Here is a 26,862-nt window from a genome sequence, read left to right on the forward strand (position 1 = left end):
CAAGCTGATAATCACTACACTGTACCGCCTTTCTATGATGCCTGGTCTCAGCAACGCCTATAACAAAGGAAAGACAGGCCTGAAAATGAAGTAGTGAAGGGATTGGCTGGGTCACCCAGGAGCCCCAAGCTTGTAGAGCCCCCCTTGGTCTCATTGGCAAAGAGAAAGGCTTGATCAAGTCCTCCAGCCAAGTTTTGTAGGTCCAATAGAGCAACCCCTGCCAAGGGGGGGGGAGCTAAGAGACCTTTTATAACCTCTCATGGTGTAAAAATGATGGGCAGCTGTAGTGACCAATCCTAAATCTGAGATCTCATAAGAGGGTGGGACTTCATGGCAGGTCCTGCTGTGTTCTCCACTGGAAGATTCACATAGTGAGCTCAGTGTCTGGGCAGAGCAGACTTCTTACAGGAATTCTGCAGATGCCTCATATTCCCTTCCTTTATTGCCCTATGGATGGATAATTTACCATCTGAGAAGGGAGTATAGATCCCAGTGTAGCTTGCTTAATAATCATGGTAGATTAATTCCAACTCTTCCCAGGAATGAGGTGGGGGGGAATCCCTGCTTGCCTGGGAGCATCAGGGGGCCTTGAGGCTCACAAAGGGGGGCTTGATGGCAGGTCTCCCAGATTGCTGTGGTGCATTAATGACCCAGCTGTGGGAAGAGCCTAGCCCAGGGCCTGACGCACGTTGATGGACTTGTTTAGTAATTATTCTTGTCCTGGTTTGGACAGAGTTCAGGAAGACATGCTTCTCTGTGAGGCTCGGGGTAGAGTGAAGAGAACACCAGCTCCGAGGGGACAGCTTCTAGAACCAGTCAAGCCTTAGTTCAAATCCCCACTCCTCCACGGGCTAACTGTGTAACCTCGGACAAATCACTTCCCCTCTCGGTGCCCCAGTTTCTTCATTTGCAAAGTAGGGATAATAATAGTATCTCTCTCAAAGGGTTGAGGAGAGGATTAAAGGGGTGGTTAGAGGATTCAAGGTAAGGATCCAGGAACATGCTTAGAACATGTAGGAAATACTAGACAATAGCTATTTTTGTAGCCGGACAGACCTGGGTTTGAATCCTGCCACCAGCCCTGACTACTGTGTGATTTGGCTGAATGCCTTGACCTCTCCGGACCTCTGTGTCTGTATCTGGAAATGGGATTGCTAACAGTCCTTGCTTCCAAGGGTGGTGGTGGGCATCCTCTAAGCAAGGCATGGGTGAAACTGCTTAAACCCCAGGCCTGGCAAATGGTAGGTACCAACGGTGCAAGGGAAGCCCCTCCTGGGAGTGGCAGGGGCCTGCTGCCGTGCTCTGAGGAAAGCTGGGGCCCTTCCCAGCTGCCCCGCCCCAGTTGTGACGCCCTTACCCCTGCCTGTCTGAGGGGCAGGAAGGAAGTGAGGAGGGCGCCCGCAGCTTTCCCTTTTCTGCCTTGTTTCAGGCTCCTGGCTCCTTCTCTGCTCCAGGCTCCTGGCTCCTTCCCTGTCAGTGCCTCGGAGGAGGGGAGGCAACACCATGGCCCCCCGTGCGGCCGCCATCCGCCAAACCTGCTGCTGCTTTAACGTTCGCATCGCCACCACTGCCCTGGCCGTCTACCATGTGGTGAGTGTGCAGGCGGCCCGGGACACTGTGTGCGTGTGTGTGTGTGAGGGCGGCCCCGATCTATGGAGACCCCTCGAACGGGAGGACTGTTGCTCACCACCTCCTCTTGGAACCCTGGACAAGTCCCTGACCTGCTCCGGGCCTTGGGCTCCTTCTCTGTCCAAAGCGGGGGAGGGGACCCTGCAGCAGGGGCAGGAGTGGGAGGCGGGGTCCTTGTTCTAAGCGAACGTACCTCACATTCTCTCTGAGGCTCAGTTTCTGCCTCTGTGAAATGGGACCTTTAACAGCCACAAGTTCATCCGGGTACAAACGGAGCAGCAGATGTGAAAGTGCTTTGGAAGCCAGGAATCTTGAGAGAAGTGTGAGCTGGGATCATTGTCAGGAAATGGGGTCAGGTCACAGGCACGGGGCCTGGGCCACTGGAGGGGATGAGAAGTGCGAATCTCCCCTTTGTGCTTCCAGAGGGGAGGGAGGGGGCTGTATCCTCTTAGCTTACATACGAGCAGGGTGCCTGGCCTGGCCTGAGCGCCTGTGGGCCCAGCCGAGGAGGAACGGGCCCAGAGGTTCCCCTTTGGAGGCTGGTGTGCACAGCCGGGTACGGAGTCTTGTCTCTTATTAACTCAGAGTGACTCTGGGTGAGTCACAGCCCCTGGGGCCAGAGGCTCCCCCTCTGTCTTGGTGGCTGAAGGTTGGGGTCTCTGTTCTGCCCTGTCCAGAACTATCCCCCCAGCCCACAGCTCCAAGCGACACTCAGCTCCCCCAGACCCGGGGGCCTTCCTCCCAGGGTGACTCAGGGCCTGCGGTTAACAGTTCTTTTATGAGCCTGGAAGGTCTTCCTCAAAATTAGCCTAAATCTGGCACACTGTGGTGGGCCGCTGGAAACTGCTCAGACCTGGCTGCATCTGCTTCCTGCCGCACGCAGAGCAGGCAGGGCTGTTGGCACGAGCCCAGCCTTCGGAGGGCTGGTGCTCTTCAGTGTTTGGTGCACAGCCTCTGGATCCAGACTCCTGTGTGCAAATCCTGGCCTCATCACTTCCTAGCTGTGCAGCCTCAGGCCACTTACTTAACCTCTCTGAATGTCCGTTTCCTCGTCTAAAATATGGGCATGAGAATAATAATACTTCTCTGTTAGGGTTGTTCTCAGGATCAAGGGAGTAAATATCTACAAGGCACAGAGCAGTGCTTGACAGGTGTTTGAGAGCTTTATTATTAGCAGTGCCTCAGACACGGAGCCTGCTGCCAGCACACCTGTAAGTCAAGCAGTCAGACCCCAGAACACTGATTTTGGGTGGGGCTCAGAGGTTGCTCTGCCTAGCTTCTCCAACGCAAGAGTGCTCCTGAGAGGAGTGAATGGCTCTTGACTGTCCCCAGACCAAGTCCTTAGGGCCTCTTCAAGCTCTGAGATTGTGCAGCATTCTTGGAAACACAGTGTAGTAAGCAGGGGTGTCGCCGTGGGAAGCAGGCCCCTGGGTCCCTACCCCTGCTCTGCCTCTAACTGGCTATGTGACCTTGGACAAGCTGCTCCCTTGGGCCTCAGTTTTTCCTTTATAAGAGGGTATGGACCAGCTCAGAGGTCTCAAACTCCAGTGCCTCCAGGGGCCAGGCAGCTCCTGTAAGTGAGCGTAGTGGGGCAGATGGACCTTGCAGTGACCTGGGGAGCCTGTTCTGGGTCTATTCTGGAGGCCGCTCTCTGTTTCCGCTGATTGTTGCCATGGAGGAATGTGGGCCCCAGCAGCCGCTCTTTTGACATTTGGAGAAACAGGAAACAGAGGCTTTTATGTCACAATTTCTGCTATTTCCATGTTGATGACTGATTTGAGGTAAAAAAGAAATCCCTGTGCAGACCAAGTCAAATCCATTTGCAGGCTGCTGGGCCCTGAGTCTGACTTGCAAACCCTGGGTTTTGTAACTCTTGCGGTTTCTTTTTGATCATGCCTTCCGAGGTCCTCACCTGTACACAGTTAAGTGACATCAGTTCCTGCCCAAAGAGCTGGAGAATGTGTGGGCAAGTGATCAAGGAAGGCTTCTTGGAGGAGGTGTCACTGGCAGAGGTGTAGAGTTTGGTTGTGGGGAGTATGGATGGGGGAGGGATAGGTGTGCAGAGGTGTGGAGGCTGAGGACAGTGGCTTGTGCAGGGGACCCTACATAGACTAACCTGGGGGCTTTAGGTTGGGCAGCAAGAGGTGGGAGGGATTTGGAGGGACAGGCTGGAGGCTGGGTCTTCACTATAGGGCACTATTGATATTTGGAACTGGAGAATTCTTTGTTGTGGGGACTGAACAGTACATTGTAAGATGTTTAGCGGCATCCCTGGCCTTTATCTACAAGATGCCAGTAGCACACTGCCAGCTGTGATAACCCCAAATATCTACAGATATTGCAAATGTCTCCTGGGGGTGAAATCACTCCCAGTTGAGAACCACTGTCTTTAATGTGGGTCATGGGGAGCCATGGGATGTTCTAGACCCGAAGGCAGGAGAACAGAAGAAAAGTCTGGAAGCTGTACAGCTGGCCCCAGGAGGTCTTCTCTGGGCTGGGGTCCTTGAGTGATTCCAGTGGAGGGTCATCCTCCTGCTTCCTCTGTAAGAGGCCTCTGCTCCTTCCCAGAAAGGGCAGGGCCTGGGGGCTTTCTCTGTGGCCTGGCAGTTGGGCGGCAGGTGTGCTGTCAGGGCCTCGAACATCTGGATGGAAAAAGAGAAGCTGTCGTCCAGATGTGTTGATCACCCAGATTGGTCGTCGTCTGGAGCCAGTCATGGGCGACGGCCCTGCACACGGAGAGCTATTCGTGGACTGGACCCCTCTGGGGAGGGTTAAATCGGGCTCTTGGCATCCTGAGACAATGCCCCACTTTACTGAGTCATCGGGGCGTTATTACTGGAGGACCTCCGTGTCCAATGGCTGGAGGACCTTCCTCAGCATTTCACTGGGTTTGTGTAGACGATTCTCTGGTTCATGAACGTTTTCTGACTCCAACTTGCACACACAGAGGAGTCAGAGAACTTTTGTAAATTGGCCTCTTTGGTTCTGGTTTGCCTGGCAAGCCAAAGCATGTCTGTCCCAAGTTAATGGCGGGAGATAGGGACCCAGAAGACCTTTTTGCCTAGAAATATCTCCCTCCCTAACCTCTCCTGTCCAAGGCGCCTGGAATTCCATTAGAAATGTGTTGTCTGATCAAAAGCTTAAAGCTGTGGCGATTTCAACCCTGTAGCAACAGGATACACCAAAACAGGGCCAGGAGGAAATGAGACTGACGCTGGCCATGGCTTGTCTCTGGGTTATAGATTGTGAAAGCTCTAATTTTTTGCTACTTTTCTGTATTCTCTGTATTTGGTACAATGAACATGTATTACGTTTTAAAATAAATGTTTTATTTTAGAACAGTTTTGGATTTACAGAAAAATTGTATAGCACAGAGTTCCTGTATACCCCACCTCTGGGCTCCATGACTGTTAGCATCTTATATTAATATGGTACATTTGTCACAACTGATGAGTCAATATTGATATACTATTATTAACTACCGTCCACACTTTATTCAGATTTCTTCAGCTTTTCTCTAACGTCCTTTTTCTCTTCCAGGATCCCACGTTATATATAGTCATGACACCTCCTTAGATTTCTCTTGGCTGTGAGAGTTTTCAGATCTTCCTTGTTTTTGAAGACCTTGACAGTTTTGAAGAGTACTAGTCACGTATTCTGTCAAATATTCATCAAATGGGACTTGCCTGGTGCTTTCTTATGTTTAGACTTGGGCAATGTGTTTTGGGAGGATGACCACAGAGGTAAAGTGCCCTTCTCCGCACTTCATATCAAGGGGGTGTACTTCCGCGTGTCTTATCACTTGATGTTGACCTTGATCACCTGGCTGAGGTCGCGTTTGTCAGGTTTCTCTACTGTGAAGTGACTTGCTCTACCGGTGCTCTGGGGTCTGACCACTTGACTTACGGTTGTGCTGACAACAGGCTCCGTGTCTGAGGCACTGCTAATGATAAAGCACTTAACCTCCATTATTTAAAGGAGCCTCCAGTGAAGGCAGATTTGTTCTCAAACATGTCTTTCTTTTTGGTGCCCAGCCCCAGGCCAGCACATGGGCCTGACTCACTCCTGGCCTCTGCCCTCTAGGGATTCCAACCCGCCACGGAAAAACTGTAATAATGGCGTTGATGGATGACAGTGCTGGCTCTTATGGGGGCACAGACGAGAGGCCTTAGCCCAGCCCTGGGGTGGACGCTGGGGATTCAGCAAGGGCTTTTGGGAGGAGGCCGGAGTGATAAGGATGAGTGGGACTTTGCTTGGGAATGTTGGGGAGGAAAAGGGCATATGCTTGTGGAGGGAGCAGAGAGCAAAGGCGGGGAGGTAGGAAAGGCCAGGTGATGCTCTGGAAGCACGGAGAAGCTCATAGAGCTGGGGTCAAGGGCAGGATGGTCGTGAGGTGTGGTGGGGGAGGCTACAGAGGTCAGCAGGGTTAAGACTGGACCAAATGCCTGACTTCTTTCAGGCTTCATGGTAGAAGGATGGATCTCTGTTTGACCCAGTTCTCTCATTTAACAGATGAGTGAACAGAGGCCCAGGAGGGTCCCTGACTTGCTCCAGGTCACACAGGGAGGTGGGGGAAGGTCTTGCTCCAGGTCTCAGCTACCAGCACCCAGATGTGTGGGATGAGCCAGCAAGTGAACAAATGAATTCTTTACCTGGCCCACAGCCCAGGGGTGGTCTGTCTCTCTGAGAGACGCTTCTGTCACCCAGTCTTCATTTCTTCTTTATGGTCCAGCTCATGGGAAGCCTCCTCCTCCAGGAAGCCCTCCTGCTTGTCCTCCTCAGAATTCCAGTGGCTCTTCTCTCTCTGCTCCACTTTCGGATGGAAAAGATCACAGACCTGTCTCTATCACTCACTCATGACGTGGCTTTGAGCAGGCAGGTGCCTTTGCTGTCTGAGCCTCAATTTTCTCTTCTGTTAAATGGGGCCAGTGGTCCCTGTCTCAGGGTGACTGTTTTGAGGTATTGAGCTGATGTGACCCCACTGGAGAGGAGGGCTGGCAGGCGAGTGCCCAGTGTGGGCTGTGGGACGTGACCAGAGGCCACTCCCCTTTCGAGAGCTCATCTGTTTGGGACCTAAAAATAGGTCCCAACTGTTAGGTCGTCTGTTAGAACCTCTGCCTTCACGCCTGATGCTCCCATGTGGGGTAGAGTGGGAGTCGTGGCCCCTCCCCAGTGCCCTGGCCAAGGGGCCCTGGTGGGAACTCGGTTGTGCTCCCCATCTCTGGGGTGTGTACTCTGCCTTCTAGCTTATAAAATGTTGGAGCCATCGAGAGGACCACTGGACCCCCTGGGCCAAAGCAGGGTGACATGCAGGGCCTTCTGGGGGCAAAGTTGGTCTCTTCCTGCACCAGGCCTGGTGGGCCGAGTGATGGTGTCCAGTCATCTGTGTGAGGTGGGCCAGGACAGGCCAGACCCCAGGCTGGGCCTTATCCCCTCCCCACTTCCTGGTTCTCAGGCCCAAGGGAAGGGAAGGGAAGGGAAATAAGGGGCTTCTGGGAATGGGGGGTAGGGAATGGTGGTTCCAGACATCGGGCATCACCTTGGTCAGAGGGACCCACTGCTGTCAGGGGGCCATAGCTTGGAGAGGCACCAACCTGGGGGAGGGTCCAGGGGCTGGTGCAGGGGCTGGGGCCCCACTCAGACCCGGCCCTGTGGCTGGAAGGCAGAGCCTGGGTGGGCCGAGGTTCTTGGTCACCACCCTAGTCCAGAGCCTCCCAGGAAGTGAGGCTTTTATTTTGAGCCCAGGGCAGTGGCCTGGAACCAGGACTTCGCTCTGAGCTCTCTATGAGGCCTGCATTGGTCTCCCAGGGGACCCGCACCCCACCAGGGGAAGGGGAGGGTGCACAGAACCTCTAATGAGGCAGGAAGCTGAGCAGGGAGCTGTACAGAGTGAGGCGCTGGCTCCCGCCTTCCACCCCGCAGCCCTGCTGCAGGCCCAGCGTGTCCCTCCCCCTCCCCGAGCCTCAGTTTCCTCCCCTGTCAACTGGGGGCCAATAACTATGACCTGCAAGGTCAGAGACTCAAAGGAAACCAGATGGGAGACACACCTAGCGCCCAGCGAGTGCCCCACACATTGTAGCTACCCCTGGAGCCCCCATGTGACAGAAGAGGAAACTGAGGCTTGGACAGGCCAAACGACTTTGGAGCCCGGGGTAGATAAAGAACAAGAGCCCGGGTGTCCTGCTCGGGGCCCAGGCTCCCCTGCTGCTGCTCCAGGCTGCAGTGGGGGAGGGGCAGTCTTCTTGGCAGCAATGGGGTGGGGTTCAACCGTAATATCCGGGGAGCCTCGTTCTTAGAAACACGGAGCCCACATGCAAAGATGCAGTCTCAGTGGCACCTGCAAAACGGGGGAAAATGGGAATAATAATTGAATTTGCCTCAAAAGGCTGAGGCGAGGACGAATGAATGAGTGTGTGTCAGTGTTCAGAGGACCTGGCATCTCCTAAATGCTCCAGTCATAGTAACATTTACTGTCACGTGGGGACCTTTGCCCTGAAGGTACATAAGGAATTGATGTTTTATGGGGATTGTTTGGTGGGTGCAGGGTACTTCTCTAGATACTCAAGAAGTGGAGGAGGATGGGGGTGTGGACCAAGCCTGGAGGCTGACTCTGAGCTCCCAAATGGGTGCCCATAAAGGATGACCACTGCCCCCCCTACCAAGAATGGCAGAAGCCACTGGGATTCACTGGGCCAGAAATTTTGCCCTTAGTGCCTGCTCCTTCAGGGGAAGGCTTGCCATCCTGTCTTCTTTCATGGGGGCAGGTCTGAAAGGTCAAAGGGCAGAGAGCAGAGGACAGGCCTTGCTGGGCTGTCACACGCAGGGCACAGGCAAGGGACAGGGCTCAGAGGATGACACGCTGGCTTTCCTGGACGTGGTGCCAGAGCGAGCTGCTCCCGTCCTGGCCCTTCCCACCCTGCAGGGTGATGAACCTTGGCACACGCCATCCGAACTGTGATCTCTGCCAGCTCCCGGCCTTTGTACAAGCTGCCCCTCTGCCCGGGGTGCTCCTTCTCCCACCCCTGCTGACCCCAAAGTCACATCCTTGTAAAACCACATGTCCCCCTAGCATCTCCTGCATCCCTCCACTGGCCCAGCCACCCAGAAGCTGCCATTTCCTGGGGGCCTCCTCTGTACCTGGCACATGGTAAGCCCAAGTCACAGTTCCCCAAGAGAAGCTTCTTGCAGTTTCCTAAATGCGTCTCACTCTCTTTTGCTTTCGCCCCTGCTGTTCCCTCTGCCTGGAACACCCTTCCCACTGCTCTTTGGGAGAAATCTTCTTTTAAGACTCACTGCCTCTCAGAAGCCTTCCTGGAGCCCCAACTCCTGGACCCTGAGCTCCCAGCGTTTCCCTCCATCCCAGGGCAGCTCCCACCCCCACCTGCTGGGGTCCTGGGGGTCATGTGGTCCGCCCTGGAGGCCCGGAGGCTCAGCCAGGGCTTGGCCCAGCCTGATCCATCTGTGTAATCCCCAGGGTCTGACCCAGTGGCAACCAATCTCGATTTTATTTTACTTTTGCAAACCTTTTATTGATGCATAATTTATATAAGTGCATATCTTGGTGACCTTTTTCAAAGTGAACAGCCAGGTAACCTCTACCCAGATTGAGAAATAGGATGGGACCAGCCCCCAAGAGCCCCTGGTGTCCCTACCTCGTCACTACGTGGGCCCTACTGACTTCTTCCAGCACACGTAGTTCTAGAAGTACCCAGGGATGAGATTACACAACATGGGCTCTTTCTTTCTCTCAGCGTTGCATTTGTGACCTTCCTCCGTGTGGCCGTGTGTATCCAGCTCATTTCCCCCTTGCTGTCTAGTATTTCACTGCATGAATATATCACAATGTATTTGGCCTGTTGTACTGGGGGAGGACATTGGGGTTGTTTCCAGGGTGGGCTATTACAACGGCCACGGGGACCTGTGGCTTGGAGTCCACACCAAATGCTTCTGCTGGTCACTCGATCTTTCTGAATCATCATCTTTGGTAGCAGACATATGTCACCTCATGTGCTCCTTCCTCACTACAGCTTTGCTGGTGGGAGGAGCCTTCTCTCTGTTCTACAGATGAGGAAACTGAGGCACAGAGGAGTAAAGGGGCCAGGCGGGGTTGTGGGGGGACAATTAATAGTAGGAGGGGGTGGGGATGGGAGGGTGGACAGCAGAGCCGCAGCCTCCAGAGGAGCCAGGCTCCCAGGGAGGTGAAGGCTGCCCGGCTGGGGCAACAGCTGAGCCTTGGCTTTGGCGGGGGTGGGGGGGGGCACACATCGTGATGTTTATCTGGGCCAGCTGGGGAGGCGGCTGGGGAGATAGTGCTGCAGCGGCGGGGGAATGATCCCCACGCAGTTGCCCCCGATAAGCTGTGACAGGAAGTATGGGGTGGGGTTGGGGGAGGGGAGCTTCCTCTTGACGCTGACACATCTGGTTCTTTGCTCCCATCCTCTCGCCAGACAGCCCCAGGGGACCCCCAGGGAAAACAGGGTGGGTGGGTGAGGTAGAGGGGACTGAGCTTCAGGGTGGGGACGATGCTGCTGCTGCTGAAGACGAAGAGGACGACAGTGATAATAATAACAGTCTGAGTGTCAGAGCCCCTGAGTTCTTAGGCCGCCAGAGCCGGAGGATGTAGGGTCAGGGTGGAGCAGCCCTGGAAGGGGAGAGGGGCAGGAAGGGCTGTGCACTTGGGACCGGTTTCCCATTGTGCAAACGGCGTAATCTCTGTTGGGAAGGGTTGAGGACAAGCCCAGGCTGGACTCCTTGTGCCGCTTCGGCCGAGGCACCCACAGTCCCTGTTCTCCTTGGACATAAGTGGGTAAACAGTCCTGACCTCACAGACTTGTGAGGAGAAGTGGAGTTAACAGACAGTAAAGTGTCCATGCACCGGCTGGCACATAGTAAATGCTCACTGAGTGTTGGGTGTCCCTGTAAATTTTATCCCCCGGAAGCTCAGAGGATGGGTTTCTGCCTGCCTGCTTATGAGAGGGTGTGTCTTAAGCCCCCCAGGAGGTCCGAGAGGGTGGGCCCATGTTCTCGGACTGGGAATTGGTGTTTGATCCCCAGAGCCAGGGGATCTGGTGTCACCACCATCAGAACATGCTCTCACCTCTGCCATCAACAGCAGCAGCACAGCACGGCCTGACGGTCATTGCAGTTAATTACCACTTCCCAGCAGCCCTGTGGTTACCTCTATCACCAGCACCCCTGCATCCACCGCCACCTCTATTATCACTGCCCAGAGGGTCCTAACTGTCACCGGCATGCCAAATGCAGCCACAGGACGGCCAGTTCCGCCTCCCAGCACGTCACCATTGTCAGTCCCGCCTGACCCTCATCTCTCTTCCATTCAGCTGCGGCATCACCACCGTTATGGCCACGGCCATGTTCAGTAGCGCTCTCATCCCTCCACCCTCCCTGATTCTTCCTCTCCTCCTACAACTGCTGCCCCCTTCATTTCAGCTCAGACTGTTGGTTGCTTCTCTGAGCCACCAGGAAAACAAGTAGAAATTCTCCTGGCCTCCCAGCCACTTCCTCCATTGCTCAGCTTAGGGAAGTTGTGTTTGTTACTGAGAAAGAAGAGTCGGGGAGGGGATGAAAATGAGAACTGAAACCAGGGAGAAGCCGAGGGAAGAGGTGAGAAAGGGGAATGGAGAGTGGAGGTGGCAGTGGGCGTGCTGAGCGTGGCCAGGACTGATTCGGTCATGCAGCCCGAGCCCCGGTGTGGTGTCAGGAGGACTGAGGCTGATTCTGACTCTGCAACACGCTTGCTGTGTGGCCTTGGGCTGGCTACTGCCTCTCTCTGGGCTTCACTTTCCCACCAGTGACATCCCCTCTTTCAGGGAAGAAGCCTTCCCTGCCTCTTCCCTGCCCCCGAGTTTCGCTGGGTCTGTACTGCTGGCTCTGGGCCTTTACACACGATGATCACTCTGTCTGGAATGCTTTTCTCTCCTCTCTGCCACGGTCAAGCTTTTCCTGTTTGTGAAACCCTCTCTGAGCCTTCCAAACAGCTGTCGTCACTCCCTCATCAGGGACTCTGAGTCCCCTGCATGTCCCATGTCGTGATTCTAAACACACTGGTCACCTGTTGGGTTCCCCTGGGGACTGTGACACTTGCAGGCCAGGGTCCGTGGTTTTCCCAGACAGGGCCTGGAGGCAGTATGTGCTCAGAGAGTGCTTACTGGATGAAGAAACGAGGGAGCAAGTGTATGCCTGCCCAGCACTGTGCACTGATGGAGCACTTGCTGTATGCCAGGGCTGGCGCTGCCACGTCATTTGACCTGATAGCAACCCTACGAGGCAGGTCCAGTTATTATCCCCATTTCCCAGATGAGGAGACTGAGGATCATAGAGGTTAGCGGCTTGCTCAAGGCCACAGAGCTGGGGTTGGGGCCCTGGCCACTTGATTCCAGCACCTGGCTCTTAACCACGTGATCTCACCATGTGGAATTAAGGTACAGTGAGTGAGAAGATGCTATTATGGAGGAAAAGTTGGGCAAGTGAATGCCATCTGCCTGGGCACTGTGGGAGGAGAGAAGCCCCGTTCTTGTAGCAGGAGGGCATGAGTCATGGCCCAGGCAGGTCCTCAGAGATCAGGGAGAGGGCAGCTCTGTGTCCAGGTGGAAACCAGGGGCGTGAGGGGAAGGGGAGGGCCAGGTGGCCTGGGAAATCTTGACTCTTGGAGTTTCCTGGCCTCTCCCAGCTTATGCTACAGGTAAGCCAGGCACTTTCTGGAATTACAAACAGCTCTTGGTTGGGGACTTGGGTGGAGCAGTGAGGGTCTTCTGATGAGTGGGGTGCAGCTCTGGGGTGGGAGACCCTGGGCAGCCTAGGTGTGACGTGCTGCAGTTGGCAGGAGTTCAATCATTCCAGTGCGAATAGGGGTGACTCTCCACGTTGACTGGAGGAGGTAAACTGAGACCACGGAGGAGCCAGGACCTGGCCGGGGTTACACAGCCGTGAGGCAGTGGGAGCGGTCTCAAGTTCCAGCTGCTGTCCTCTGAGCTGCGGGTGTCCAAGGATGGGGGTCAGCTGCCAGGGGAGAGTGGGCAGATGGTTGGTGAGACCAGGGCTGGGCCCCAGAGCAACCACTCAGCCTTGAGTGGAGCCTGGACCCTGGGAACCCAGGCAACAGTGATCACATCCCAGGCTGGCCATGTGACACAGGGCGTGTGAATTTTCCCTGCTGAGCCTCTATTCCTCATCTATACCATGGGGAAAATGTTGCCTCTCTTGCAGGGTTTTGGGAGATGGTGGTGCAAGCCTGTGTGTACAGGTCCAAGCACACAGTAGGTGCACAAGAAATGTCAATTCCTCTCCACCCCATCTCCCAGGGAGCTGAGACGCCTATCTTTCTCCTGGATCAGGGACTGGTGTCTTCCATTGAAGGTTAGGGGCCAGCAGAGGGTCTGAGTCAGACTCTGAGGTTGCCCTGCTCTGTGACCTGGGCCTGGTTCCTGCCTTCGGTGAGACTCAGGGTTCTCGTCTGGCAAATGGGGACAGAATTATCTCCCTCTCTCTACAGGATGGTTGAGAAGGTGAAATGGAGTAAAGGATGAGGTTGGTTTTAAACACAGGTGGTTTTTACAAAAGTAGAAATGCTTCTGGTGTCTGCTGCTGCTTCTTGCACAAGCTGTGGGAGGTGGAGGAGACGGCAGAGGGAAGAGGAGGTGGGTGCCCTGCTGACTCTGCTGGGCACCCACATGGGAGTGGGCGAGGAGGGCAGGCCTCAGGCAGAGCTAGGAGGCTGGGAGATGCTGGGAGGACAGTGGAAGGGGGAAGAGAATCAGATCCAGGGCCCACTGGCCTGGGTTTGAATCGCGGCCCTACAGATGATCAGCTGGGGGGCTTTGGACAAATTACTGGACCTTTCTGGGCCTCGCTTTCCTCATCTGTGATATGGGGGTGGGAGCATTAAGAACAGTCTCTTGGCTGGGTTTGGGAGGATCGCTGGGATGGTGTGGGTGGCAAAGCTGGCATGGAGTCGGGCTGTACAAATGTCCCTCCTCTTCCCTCCCCTTCCTGGGGTCCCAGGATATTCAGGAGGCGTGGTTGGAGAGGGGCAGCTGGGACGCTAATGGCAGGATTGCAGACATGGTGGCAGGGCTGTGGGAGATGTTGGGGCCAGAACTGAGGATCTGGGGAGTGGTTTGTGGGTTAGCACTGGTCTCCAAAGTGGGGTGATACCCAAGGTGACCACTGGGGCCTCAGAATGGCAATATTAGAATTTCTAAATTTGTCAGTCATGTTCTTTATTCATTTCTGGATTTTTTTGGTATGTGTGTTTTATGATGTTCGTTATAAATCAAGACAGGAGCACGTGCATATAATTTGGAAATCAAGAAATAGAGAGTAGTGTGTGCAAAAGGTTTTGTTGACATAGGCACATGATCAAAATATCTGAGCCCTCTGGGGTCGGGGCTAGCAGGGCTCTGAGGTGACTCGGGGAGTGGGGTGTGTGGGAAGGCATCAGGACAGCACTGGGACACTGGGACTCCAGTCTCCACTTTGTCCCCAACTTGCTGTGTGTCCTTGGGCGAGCCACCTAACCTCTCTGAGCTTAGAAAACAAGCAGAAGGAACTTATAAGATAAGTGGGCAGAGGCTCTTTCCGGTGATTGGACGTTGGGGCTGTCTGATTCTGAGCTTCTATCTAGATCTCAGACAATCCTGGGCTCTTGGGACTTCAAAAGCCTTCTCGTGCCACGGCTGATGAATGCTAGCGCCCTTCTAAGCCCAGCTGTGGTGACTCATTTGTGCTCTGCTGGCATACCGCAGGAGCCCCAGAGCTCCCAGTCTTTCAGGGTGCCCTGTTCTGTCCTGGACTGAACCGTCATCTGCCTCCTTTTCTCTCTTCCTCATTACAGGGGAAACTGGGAGAAGAGGGGCTGGAGCTCCAGGCTTTAGGGGATGAGGAAGCCACATTTCTCTCTCTGAGCTGTTTCCTGTGGGTACCAGCCACAGCCCCCGCCATGTCTGCTTTCCGCTCTGAGCTGTTTTCCACTCTCCTGGTGAAACAAAGCCTTTCTGGTTCACCCCACACCACGTAGAGGGGGCAGCTAGAACAAGCTCACTGTCAGCCCCCTGGCACTCTCCTCACGGTACTGCTAGACTGCCCCACGTAAGCTCACACCAGCCAAAAGCAGATTATACTTGCTGAGCACCCGCTGCCAGCCTCCAAGCTCAGTGCTTCGCAAATACAATTTGTTCCTTGCAAAAATGCAATTTGTTCCTTATTAAATCCAGTGATTGCCAGTTTCCAGATGAGGGAATTCAGAGAGGTAAAGTGACTTGCTGAAGGTCACATAATGACCTGGATACAAATCCACCTCTGACTGGCTCTGGAGCCCAGTTCCTCATCAGTCTTCTCTGCTGTCCCTTTCTGTCCCCTGAACAAGATGTAATATGGTAGGAAGACAAATCGAAACCTATGTCTGAGCTAAAAAAACCCACACAATCAGCTAGGGGGAAACAGATGGTGGGTGTCTATTTGCTTGTCAGCCGAGCATCAGTTACTAGTGGAGGGCCGCCTAGAAAGCCAGTGTAAACTTAGGCCATATTAATAGAGGTAGGACATCCGCTACAAGGGAGGAGACATCTTGTTGGCAGAGTGGGCAGATGGCATCTGGGGAAGTGTGTGTGTATGGTGGGGGGAAAGCCTTGCTGTAAGAACATGGACACACATAAGGTTGTGAGTTCCCCGTGGTTGGAAGCATTTAAGTAGAGGCTGCATGGCACAGTATTCTTGCATTAGAAGATGGAGGGCAGGGGTAAGGTGACCTCCAAGGTTCTTTCAATCTGCAGTTTTGTGGCTGGACTTCAGTTATTGCCAGGGCCATGGCAACACTCATGCCCATTAGATTTGCCCCTTCTCTGTCATTCTTAGCAAGGTTCCCCTGAGGGAATAGGGTTTATTCATTCATGCATCCATCCCTCTGTCCATCCTTCTGTTCATTCATCTACAACAGCTAGAGCAGTGAACAAGAGAGACACAGTCCTTCCCTACCTAGAACCTATAGTCTAGAGGGAATAATAACAATAATAATAGCACAGATTGAGCGCTTACTATTTGTCAGGTACTGTAAGTGAATTATCCCATCTGGCCCCACTGCAACCTTATGAGACAGGTGTTATTATTATCTCCATTTTGCCTATGGGGACTGAGGGGCCATGGGGGCTGGGATTCACAGGTCAGATGCTCCCAGGCCTGTGTTGATGATCCCAAGAACTTGAAGTTCTGTGATGCTCAGATGCTGTGACTAAGATCCCATGATGCTCAGAGTTTGTCATTATAAAAGAGGGTGCAGAGCAGGGGCCCAGTCACTGGTGAGAGCCCTCAGTCTCCCCCACTTCCTCAAGCCTGACCTTCAGAGGTCACAGTTATCACTTTACGGATAACTGGGTGTGGTTCTAAGTGCCCTCTTGGGATGTTCTCATTTACTCCTCCCATGTGCCTCCTTAGGTAGCTATCAGTATTATTCTCATTGTACAGATGGGGAAACTGAGGCACAGAGCAGTCAAGTAACTTGCCCAAGCTCACACAGCTAGGAAGAGGAAGAAGGAGGAACTACGAGCTTGAGCTGTCTATCTGTACAGGCCACACTTTACCTGGGGTGCCCCACTGACCCGCATTCCATCTCCTCCAGGACCCCTCCTCACAGGCCCTGACTGCACGCCTTCGGGGTGGGAGGGGTTGGTGGCGGAGCTGTGCAGGCCCCGGCTCACTGATGCTCTGTTCTGTCCCCAGATCATGAGCATATTGCTGTTCATTGAGCACTCAGTGGAGGTGGCCCACGGCAAGGCCTCCTGCAAGTTCTCGAAGACAGGCTACCTCAGGATCGGTAGGTCCAGGGGAAGCCAAAGTGGGGTGGGGTAGCAGGGGGATGGGCACCGGCTAGGGGTGGAGTTGAGGCTCTGCCACTTGTCCTTTTTGACGTCTGCAAATGGAGAAATTCCACTTGTTCACACTGAAGTCTCCAGGTGTGAGAGCAGATAGGATGGCGCTTTGCAAACCAAATCAGCTTAGAACGGTGACAGCGGGACTCTCCTGCTCGATAGCAGCCCGTCACCCAGCATAAAATCGCAGCTCCTCATGGGGGCTCCAGCCCCTGCTGACCTCCCTGGCCACATTCCCACACCTCGTGGCTCCGTCCACGCTCCCCCTCACTCCCCGCGCTCCAGCTGCGCTGACCCCACCAAGCTGGGCCCTGTCTTGGGGTCCCTATCTGGACTCCTGGCCACTCGGCCCACAGGCCACCTCCTCAGAGGCCTTCCCCCACCTCATCCTGGTGAAAGCAGACCCCAGGCCCCCTTCCCACCCTGCACCCTGTGTCATACTGTCCTGTGTCACCTGAAATGTGCTGTGTGCCCCTCGAGACTGAGAACGGCAGGAGGGCGGGGCCTGGGCTTTCTGGTTCACTGGCATAGTGCCCACACCAGTGGTTCCCAAAGTGCGGTCCTTGGAACCCCAGGTGTGGGTTCCTGGGGGCACTTCCGGGCCCCTCACCGCTCTCTTTGCCTTTCAGCGGAACTGATCTCCAGCTTCCTGCTCATCACCATGCTTTTTATCATCAGCCTGAGCCTGCTGGTGGGCGTGGTCAAGGTGAGTGCCGGTCGGGGAGGGGAAGGGGAGCCAGGATCTGCGGGCTGGCAAGGAGGCCCAGCTGCCCTCCCGGGTCCCTCCTATTCATACCCACTATGTGGACAGCACTGGATGCTGGGAGGTGGGAGGTGGGTATTTGGAGGAGATCCAAACGGCACCCTAGAAATCTTCGCACTTACTTTTTGGAAACCCCCTTTTTCACACCAGATCCGTCAGGTTGGAGGCCTCGGTTCCCTGTGAAAATACACCCTCCATGCACGGGGGTGTGCACAGCCGGCTGCGGCCACTGCCGATCATTGACACTTCGGCTGAACTAGCTGGCAACCCACATCCTTTTGAACTGCAAATGGTGGCAGGGAATTTGGTAGAGAAGAAAAGAAGGGTCATTTTGAGGCCTAGGTGGAGGGGAGAAAGCAGTGGGGTTTGAGATCAGTGAGAGGAGCAGAGGGGAGGGTGTAGATGCGTCCAGCTCAGTGCCATCCAGCTGGCGATTGAGAGGGAGAGGCGGGCTGTGACTCAGCCTCCTGCAGAAAGGAGCCTGTCTGTCCCTTGGCCCCCAGCAGGGCAGGAAGCCAGGGCCCCGCCACATAGCCATGAGAGCAGACCTCGGAAAGAGAATACTTCCCGGACAGACAGTGGTGGACTGGCACTCCCAGGGCCGGCAGGATGGGGTGGAGATTTGGTGCTAGTTTGGAATGGCTCCACCTTGCCTGAAATGCCATTGTTCACTCCCTAGCTAACGCTGCTCTCTCGGGAGCCCTACACCGCAGGGAGTGATTTCACCTTGGTTCCCGGTGGTCCATGCAGAAACACAAATGGTCCAGCTAGGAAAATGGGTCAGGTCATCCCTGAAGCCTCTGAGCTTCAGTCTGGGCTGTTTCGGCTGCCTCCTGAGTGATTTTAGACAACCACGTGAGAAACCACGAAACCACCTTTTCTGTGATTTTTGTCCCCAGCTGTGGGTTCCTACACATTTATACTGGTCATAGTGGTCACTTGCTTTCAGTTGAAGGAGAGGGACTTCAGCCTCAGCCTCCCAGGGTCCTTCACTATGACTGAACATCCCCGGGGGTGGCCCACACAGAGGCAAGACCCACTGTTAAAGCAGCACAAGTGTTTTCACCTCCGGGCCTTGCTCAGGACAGCCCTTCTGCCACCAATACCCTCCCCTTCCCTCCTGCTTCTTTCCAGCTGTAGCCCTGGTGCCCCCGCTTCCCGGAAGTCTTCTCTGATCCCTCCTCATTTGTCAAATGGACACAAAGTCTTTCGTCACTGGGTTCTTAAGAGCGAGTTGAGGCAGACCCTGGTCCTGGAGCCCCCAGGCGCTTACCTCTGTAGATGGGAACTCTTCCCGGCTCCTCCTGGGACGCCGAGACTGCTCACCCTCAGGGCCTGGGCCTTACCTTCTCCCCGCGCCCAGAGCCTCACTCAGAGGAAGGCATGGGGATCCCCTTGGGGTGACCTCGGCCAAGATCCACAGGTGATTCAGGAGAGCACCGAGTTCCCCGGGACGGAAGGGAACTGTGGGCCAGGGGGCCCGTGGAGCCGTCAGGCTGCATGGAAGCGCCTTGTGCAAGGGACCCCTGGCCATGCTGGGCCTGCCTTTCAGAACCGGGAGAAGTACCTGCTGCCCTTCCTGTCCCTGCAAACCATGGACTTCCTCCTGTGCCTGCTCACCCTGCTGGGCTCTTACATCGAGCTGCCCGCCTACCTCAAGTTTGTCTCCCGGAGCAGCAGCCGGGCGGTGAGTATGTCCCATGTCCCATAGCCGGCCAGCGGGGCAGGTGCAGGAGCCCAGGCCAGTGAGCGTGGGAGCCCCCAGGGCCCTTTCTAGTCGGTGAGCTTGAGCAAGTCCCTGAGCTCCTCCAAGTCACCCCACATTTCTTATTATTTTTTTTAAATTTATTTATTTATTTTTGGCTGCGTTGGGTCTTCGTTGCTGCACATGGCCTCTCTCTAGTTGCGGCGGGGGGTGGGGTGCTGCTCTTCATTGTGTTGCGTGGGCTTCTCATTGTGGCAGCTTCTCTTGTTGCGGACCATGGGCTCCAGGCATGCAGGCTCAGTAGTTGTGGCTCGTGGGCTCTAGAGCACAGGCTCAGTAGTTGTGGTGCACGGGTTTAGCTGCTCCATGGCATGTGGGATCTTCCCAGCCCAGGGCTCGAACCCGTGTCCCCTGCATTGGTGGATGGGTTCTTAACCACCGCACCACCAGGGAAGTCCCTCACCCCAGGTTTCTTCCTGTAAAATGTGTCTTGAGATCATGTCTCATCAATATGTCTTATGAGCATTACATGAGGAAAGCGTGCACAGGGTGCTTAGCACGTGGTAAGAACGGAAAAAATGCCAACCACGTGTGAATTACACCATAGGAACCAGGACATGCCCCGTTTCCCTCCCCAGCCCCTGTTTTGTCTCTCCTTTGTAACCACGTTGAAGAAAGGAAGGTAAGGATGGTGAGCATCCTTGGTGGGAATGCCCGTGACGCCTGGTGCCAATCACAGACGCAGTTCCCCAAAGTTGCTTTTCACACTTCCCCTGACTGTGGTCCTTGAGGAGGCTGAGAAGCTACATTATAAGGCCCTGGGCTGGGAGTCAGGAGACCCTGGTTCTAGTCCTGGGTTTGCACCAGCCCATGGTGTGAACGTCTGAGAAATGGACCTCCATTTCTTTCTGGGTACCATGGACCAGGGAGTCGTCGATGTCTCTGGCTGACAGTCTCTCAAGCTGAGGGGCCACTGTGCCCCGTGGTACCCGGGCCTCTGGGTTGGGGCTGAATTGCTTGTCTGTCTTCTTCCTCCAAAGGGCCCCTCCAAGGTCCCACTGATGACCCTGCAGCTCTTGGATTTCTGCCTGAGCATCCTGACTCTCTGCAGCTCCTACATGGAAGTGCCCACCTATCTCAACTTCAAGTCCATGAACCACATGGTGAGTCTGGGCTGAGGGTCTGCTCCTATCACTGGCTCTGTGGCCTTGAGCAAGTTGCTTTCCCTCTCTGTGCCTCAGTGCTTAGGCTGGGTTCTCTAAAAGTGGAGCTTGGAGAGGGATTCTTGTGCGAGTGATTTCCTGAAGGAGAGCTCTCAGGAAGAAACTTGAAAGGAATGAGGGAAGCAAGTTAGACAAAAGGAAGAAGCCAGGCAGACATGTGGCTTTAGAATTAGTACTGCTGGATCCCAGAGGGTGCCCTGGAGTATGAACTGCAGCGCAGAAATGGTATTGGTGTTTTCATTGCTGTCTAACAAATGATCCCCAAACGTAGTGATTTAAAACAATAAACAGTTGTTACCTCACATAGTTTCTGAGGATCAGGAATGTGGGAGTGGCTTAGTTGGGTTGTTCAGACTCAGGGTCTCTCTTGAGGTTGCACCTGAGATGAGGATGGGGCTGTGGACGCCAAGGGCTTGACTAGGTCTGAAGGATCCACTCCCAAGCTGGCTTACTGGCGTGGCTGTGGGATCTTTGGCTCGGTTCCCCACCGTGTGCGCCTTTGATGAGGCTGATTGAGCATCTTCATGCTGCCGGTCCCCTCCCCCCCCCCACCCCCGGTGAGTATCCGAGAGAGAGCAAGGAGGAAGCGGCCCTGTGGTCTTGGAGATCACACTCGCCTCTGCCACATCCTATTATTTGTGAGAAGTGAGTCTCTAGCTCTAGCCCACACTCGAGGGAAGAATGTCAGAGGATGTGTGCACATGTTTGCAAATGCCACAGCAGTTGTCCCACCAGAGCAGGAACCTTCCATCAACAAGTCCTGCTTGTGAGGTGCCCCTAGGGGACGAGGCATACCTCCCAGGTATTTCAGGATTAGGTGGTTCCGTCAACCAAGACTATCCTCCAGAGAAGGACACGGGTGTGGCCCACCAGCTGGGGGATGGGGCAGCAGCCAGATAATGGTCACCTGGACAGGTATCAGCTGCATCTGTCTCCCTGGGTTTGCCCACCTGTCAGATGAGGCTGATGGTAGGGGGCCTCCTAGGGCCCTTGAAGGGTTGGGCCAGGATAATGGCTGTGCCACTGCACGTTCCTGTGTGCGTGGAGAGCTGGCTTTTAGTCCTCGATGTGTGGGTACTGTTAGAGTTCCTTATGGCCAGAGACACTGACGTGGCCCCCACATCTGTTGCAGAATTACCTCCCCAGCCAGGAAGGTATGGCTCACAACCAGTTCATCAAGATGATGTTCATCTTCTCCATCGCCTTCATCACTGTCCTCATCCTGAAGGTGAGCGGCCCCTGCCCCACGGCTCAGGGAGGGGTGGAGAGGCTGAGCTGCCCCGGGCCCACCCATGCCAGACTGTTAGGAGGCAGGGAAGTGTGTCTTCCACCCCCGCCCCCCCTGCTTTTAGCTCCTAACTCTAGCCCTCCCCACATCAGCCCCTGTGCCCACACGTGGGATCCTCGGGGACACCCCCTTTAGAGCAAGTGGATCTGTGAAGACCCACCTGTGTTCAAGGGTCGGGGACTTAATGTGTGACTCAGAGAGACCTGATCGAGGGGAAGGAGGAGCTATTTTGTCTGGAATTAGATTCAGGGAGTCCTGGGTCTGAATCCCAGCTCTCCCCTCACTAGCTGTGTGGTTGGTTTTCAAGTCACTTCTCTCTGGGTCTTGGGTCTCACCTGTGAAAGGGACACCCTAAGTCTTGCTTTGCCCACGTTAACAGCTTTACGTGATTCAGGCACCAAAATGTAGATGAGCCCTGAGGTCATATTACTAGAGGTTTGGTGATGAGAAGGGTGGAGGGGATTGGTTTTATTCTTCTCACGGGTAGTCAGGCCCAGAAGATAGAGTCCTGTTTCAGGTCCCAGTTCTTGGAGAAATGGTGACAGACAGGAGTGCACTAATAGCAGCACCACAGGACTTCCCTGGTGGTGCAGTGGTTAAGAATCCGCCTGCCAATGCAGGGGACACGGGTTCGATACCTGGTCCGGGAAGATCCCACATGCCGCGGAGCCCGTGTGCCACAACTAAGCCTGTGTGCCACAACTACTGAGCCTGTGCTCTAGAGCCCACGAGCCACAACTACTGAGCCCACATGCCACAATTACTGAAGCCCATGTGCCACAACTACTGAAGCCCGCGTGCCTAGAGCCTGTGCTCCACAACAAGAGAAGCCACCACAATGAGAAGCCCGCGCACCGCAACGAAGAGTAGCCCCCTCTCGACGTAACTAGAGAAAAGCCCGTGTGCAGCAATGAAGACCCAACACAGCCAAAAATAAATAAAAAAATTTATATTAAAAAAAAAATAGCAGCACAACAGGAGGGTGAAGAGGCAAGAAAACGCTGCCGTCTTCGGGAGTCAAGGAAACCAGGGCAGTTCAGCTTGGGAAAGAAATGACTCAAGGGGGACCTGATCGCAGCCTCCAAGTACCCAAAGGACTCTCATGGGGATTCTAGAGGCCACAATGGGGCCCTGTGGCCGGAAGCCACAGGAAGGCTGATGTCGACTCAAGAAAAGGAAGGGTTTTTAAAAGTGTTCTTTTCTGATTGTGAAAGTAACATATGATCACTGTAGAAATTTAGAAACTACAGATGAGCAGAAAGAAGACGATCAGCCCACCAACCCCCGCCACTCGGAGAGCAGCACCTCTGATATCTGGGTGCATTTCCGCCCCCTCTTTTAATGTGGGTGGTGTAGCCAGACATCACTGCCTCCTTACATCCCAGGCCCTGAGCAGTCTCTGCTCTCACCCAGTGCCAAACTGGAAACAACTTCGCTCCTTTTAACCTTTCCTCAAAGGACTGACCTAGCACAAGCGCATTAGTGCTGCACAGTGAGAACATTCCTGAAGGCTTGGGGGGACCAACGTGGAGGTTTACGTCATATACTCTGCTAGAGAGAAACTGCCCAAACCCCACCGCACACCTCCATCCCTCCCCACCCCTCTCCTGTTCTTTATCTTCATCCAGTGGGAGTTCTCTCTGTACCCCGACTCCCAACCCTGCCTCACTGGCTACCCTTCACCTACGTGCTTTGCCCTGGCCCTTCGTACTTCATTCTTTCATAATTCATTTTATTTATTTCTGCTCCTTTTAAGTCCCCATCATGGGGCTCCATAAAACAAGGGACCTTCTAGATGCCAAGACCTGCTCTCCTTCCTTTGGGGGCAGAGAGAGACTTACTGGCTATTGTTCCTTGAACACACCCCTGGGGACTTCACTCCCCACCCTGGAACCCTTCTCCCCTATTCTTACATCAATTGCTAAGAGAAAGCCGTTGCTCACATTATCTGACAGATATATACATCCATACATATAATTTTTCTGCATTTATAAACATGGGATACTACTGCATACACTGTTGGATAATCTGCTTTAAAAAAACAACATATCGGGCTTCCCTGGTGGCGCAGTGCTTGAGAGTCCGCCTGCTGATGCAGGGGACACGGGTTCGTGCCCCGGTCCGGGAAGATCCCACATGCCGTGGAGCGTCTGGGCCCGTGAGCCTTGGCCGCTGGGCCTGCGCATCCGGAGCCTGTGCTCCGCAGTGGGAGAGGCCACAACAGTGAGAGGCCCGCGTACCGCAAAAACAACAACAACATATCGTAAGCAGTTTTGAAGACAACATTTCCCACTGTCAGCTCTGTCTCAGGATGGGTGGGGCCACCTCAGGAGATGGTAAGCTTCAGTCCTCAGGGGCGGAGAAGTAGAATCTGCAGGATTATTGCCGGGGAGGCTGGAGGGTGGTGCAGAGGCCTCTAAAAAGCTCCTTTCTGTGATGAGTCTGTGGGGCAGTGAAAAGGGAAACACCTGGAACACCTGAGATGGGCAGGTGAGGCCCCCTCCAACCAGAAGAGGGGCTGACCTTTCGGGGTAAGCTGGGGGTCTCCAGGAAGCGCCCAGCATCTGTCCTGGGTCTGCTGGGGTGGTGCGAAGGAGGGTCACGAAGCACAGCCTGACCTGGGTCTCTTTCTAGGTCTACATGTTCAAGTGTGTGTGGAGATGCTACAGACTCATGAAGTACATGAACTCGACCGAGGAGAGGAGCAGCTCCAAGATGCTGCAGAAGGTGAGCCTGCTGGGGGGGGCAAGTCCTAGCTCTGCCACTCACTGTATCATTTAGGGCAGGTCTCTCTGCCTTGCTCGGCCTCAGTTTCTCCACTCGTAAGATGAGGGTTGGACCAGAAGAAATGGGAAGATCTCTTTCCACTCTGATTGTCTAGGATTCTATTCATTCATTCATGCATTAAACATTTTATGCTTCTTACTCTTTCCTGGACTCATATCCAGCCCTTTGGATGCAGAGAAAACTAAGATGCCACCCTGTCCTGGAGGAGAGTATAGTCCAGAGTGAATCTAGACACAGAGATCCAATTACAACTTGGTGTGAAGCACAGGGGCAATGGGAGCATGGAGGAGGCACCTGGTTTCACCTGGGGTGTCAGGGAAGGCTTCCTGGAGGAGGTGACACTTGATCAAGTCTTAGACTGTCAGCAGGTACAAGTTAGCTGGGAAAGGGGAAGGGGCCTTCCAGGCAGAGGGATTAAGTGCGCTTAGAAGCAGCTGATTGGAAAAGTGATGGGAAAAGTGCAGCTGGTTTAAATTACTGGAGGCTCACTTTCCTCAACTGTAAAACGGGGATTATATTAGTCAAGAATTTTTTGGGTTGCAAGTGTCAGAAACCCAACACTCTCTCACTTATGTAAAAAACAAAATGAATTTATTAGCTTATAGAACTTGAAAGTCCAATGTAGGTCTGGCTCAGGCATGGCTGAAGCCTGATGTCCAGACATGATCTTATTTTCAGGATGAAAGGCAGCCCTTTCCTCATGGTAGCAAAATGGTTGCCGAAATCCCTAGGCTGTCATCCCACCCTCTCAGCAACCCCAGCAGTAAGAAAGACATCCCAGAAGCATGTCTGATTGGTCCAGCTTGGGTTACAAGCCTATCGCCAAACCAGTGACGATTGCCAGGGGGATGAGATTCTACTTTGGGCGACCACCCCATCAGACGTGAGGTCTCATGCCCACTTCCCCAGATCAGAGGGCTGATCAATTCTTCTGAAAGCACATGGACTGAGAATGTTTTCCCAGGGAAAACAGTGTGTTGTTATCAAAACAAGGGGGCTTGACGCGGAACAGGCAGAGGCAAGTCTGTCCATTACAGGAACAGAAACCGTACCTGTCTTATGCATGCCATGCCTAGCACATAGTAAGTGCCCAAGGCATGCTAGTCATCATCATCATCAACATCATTTTGCCAGGGGTGGGGGTTGGAGCCCCTTAACCCCAGGTTGGGGTAGTGGTCCCATCTGGTCAGTTCTCGGCCCTTATCTCTCTGTTTCTCCCAGGTGGTCCTGCCATCCTATGAGGAAGCCGTGTCTCTGCCATACAAGATTCCGGAGGGGGGCCCAGCACCACCCCCATACTCAGAGGCGTGACGTTCACCAGGCCCCAGCCCTGGTGCTGGGAGGGGCGGAGCTACCTCGCAATCCGCTTCTTTGCTTAGGTGGCCCCTGTGGCCTGGGTGAACCACCTGGCTGACTTCAGGACAATCCGCTTGTGTCCCGCTCACTGGCCTGCTTTTCCTGCGGGGCCTGGGAGATGCTCACAACTGGGTCACCCCCTTTAGGCTGAATGATTGGGTCTCAAAAATTCAGTCCAACAGCACTCAGCTTCTTTTGATCAGCTCTGACGTTGGTTTAAACGACTGGTCTTTCTAAAGTCAGTGAGTTTGGTTAAATACCTCTCAACTTGACCAGTTTTACCAAGTGGCTGACAAATCAAAAACACACTTGTCATTTCAGTGAAAACAATGTGGCCAAACAAAAGAGTCCATTGTGTCAGTTTGTAAATAGTTGTCAATTCACAGAGCAATTTAGTCAAGTAATCATCAGTTAGTCCTCCCCACCAAATACATCCATCCATTCTCTTCCAATAGTTCCTTAAGCAATTATTAAGTCAGCCAACCCTCAGTTAATTTAGAATAGTGATAAAATCCAATAATAGAAAAATCAACTTAGCCCCCCAAACCATTCAATTCAATCTAGTCCAATAACCGGCTGCCCGCTGTGGTCAATTCAGTACTTGTGAGTCCTGACCCACAGCCCATCCGTTGCCAGATAGGTTGTAGGCCACCCAATTCTGCCCGACACTTGTGGTCGAGCAGAAATTCAGTGCTGAAATCAGGCAAACCCATTTGTTGGACTAAATCCACAGGTTAGTTCAGTCAAAACAGGCAAACCCTTTGTGGGCACAGTCCCCGCCCGGGGGGCTCGTGTTGGTGGGGCCATAGGGGAGGTTTTGGTCCCTGCACCCCCTCTTTTGCCTGCTTCCCTGGGGGTTGGGATTCCTGAGGTCGCTGACCCAAAGGCGGAGATAAGGCCACAGAGGCGGGTTCTCTGGGGTCTGCGAGGGGGGTGCAGAGGGCGAGGGCTGTGCAAGGGGCTCCCCACCGCACCCCTGTGTCATTGCTTTGTGTGACGGGGAAGAAGTTTCAATAAAGCAGCAACACGCTTCTCTCTGGTTGATGTGGTTCCTAAAATATGGTGTATGGCCAGGCCTGGGAACACATCCTCCATTACCTCAACACATACACACACACACACACACACACACACACACACACACACACACGCACGACAGTTGATTCAGTCCAGAAACTCTCAGAGGCCATGTCCAGCTAGGGAGTGTCATGACCTGGCACTGTTTCTGA

The 26,862-nt window shown here is 54.1% G+C and overlaps 1 protein-coding gene across 1 annotated transcript; it reads left to right on the forward strand.

The window, feature by feature from the left end:
- The first annotated feature begins 1,429 nt into the window (after window positions 1-1,429).
- LAPTM5 (lysosomal protein transmembrane 5) lies at window positions 1,430-26,659 on the forward strand. The gene is made up of 8 exons (XM_082832911.1): window positions 1,430-1,590; window positions 16,363-16,456; window positions 17,141-17,217; window positions 18,827-18,961; window positions 20,020-20,142; window positions 21,335-21,430; window positions 24,125-24,217; window positions 25,499-26,659. The coding sequence occupies exons 1-8, from the start codon at window positions 1,504-1,506 to the stop codon at window positions 25,586-25,588; spliced, it is 795 nt and encodes a 264-aa protein (XP_082689037.1). The 5' UTR covers window positions 1,430-1,503; the 3' UTR covers window positions 25,589-26,659.
- The last annotated feature ends 203 nt before the right edge of the window (window positions 26,660-26,862 follow it).

The sequence above is a fragment of the Leucopleurus acutus genome, assembly GCF_964270905.1.
Source record: "Leucopleurus acutus genome assembly, chromosome: 2".
NCBI lineage: Eukaryota > Metazoa > Chordata > Mammalia > Artiodactyla > Delphinidae > Leucopleurus > Leucopleurus acutus.

Bases quoted from the DNA above. Each gene is read 5' to 3' on its own strand.
- LAPTM5 (XM_082832911.1), top strand. From the start codon at position 1,504: ATGGCCCCCCGTGCGGCCGCCATCCGCCAAACCTGCTGCTGCTTTAAC. The intron at 16,457-17,140 runs GTAGGTCCAGGG...TTTGCCTTTCAG, and splicing joins GACAGGCTACCTCAGGATCG to CGGAACTGATCTCCAGCTTC. The intron at 21,431-24,124 runs GTGAGCGGCCCC...GTCTCTTTCTAG, and splicing joins TCACTGTCCTCATCCTGAAG to GTCTACATGTTCAAGTGTGT.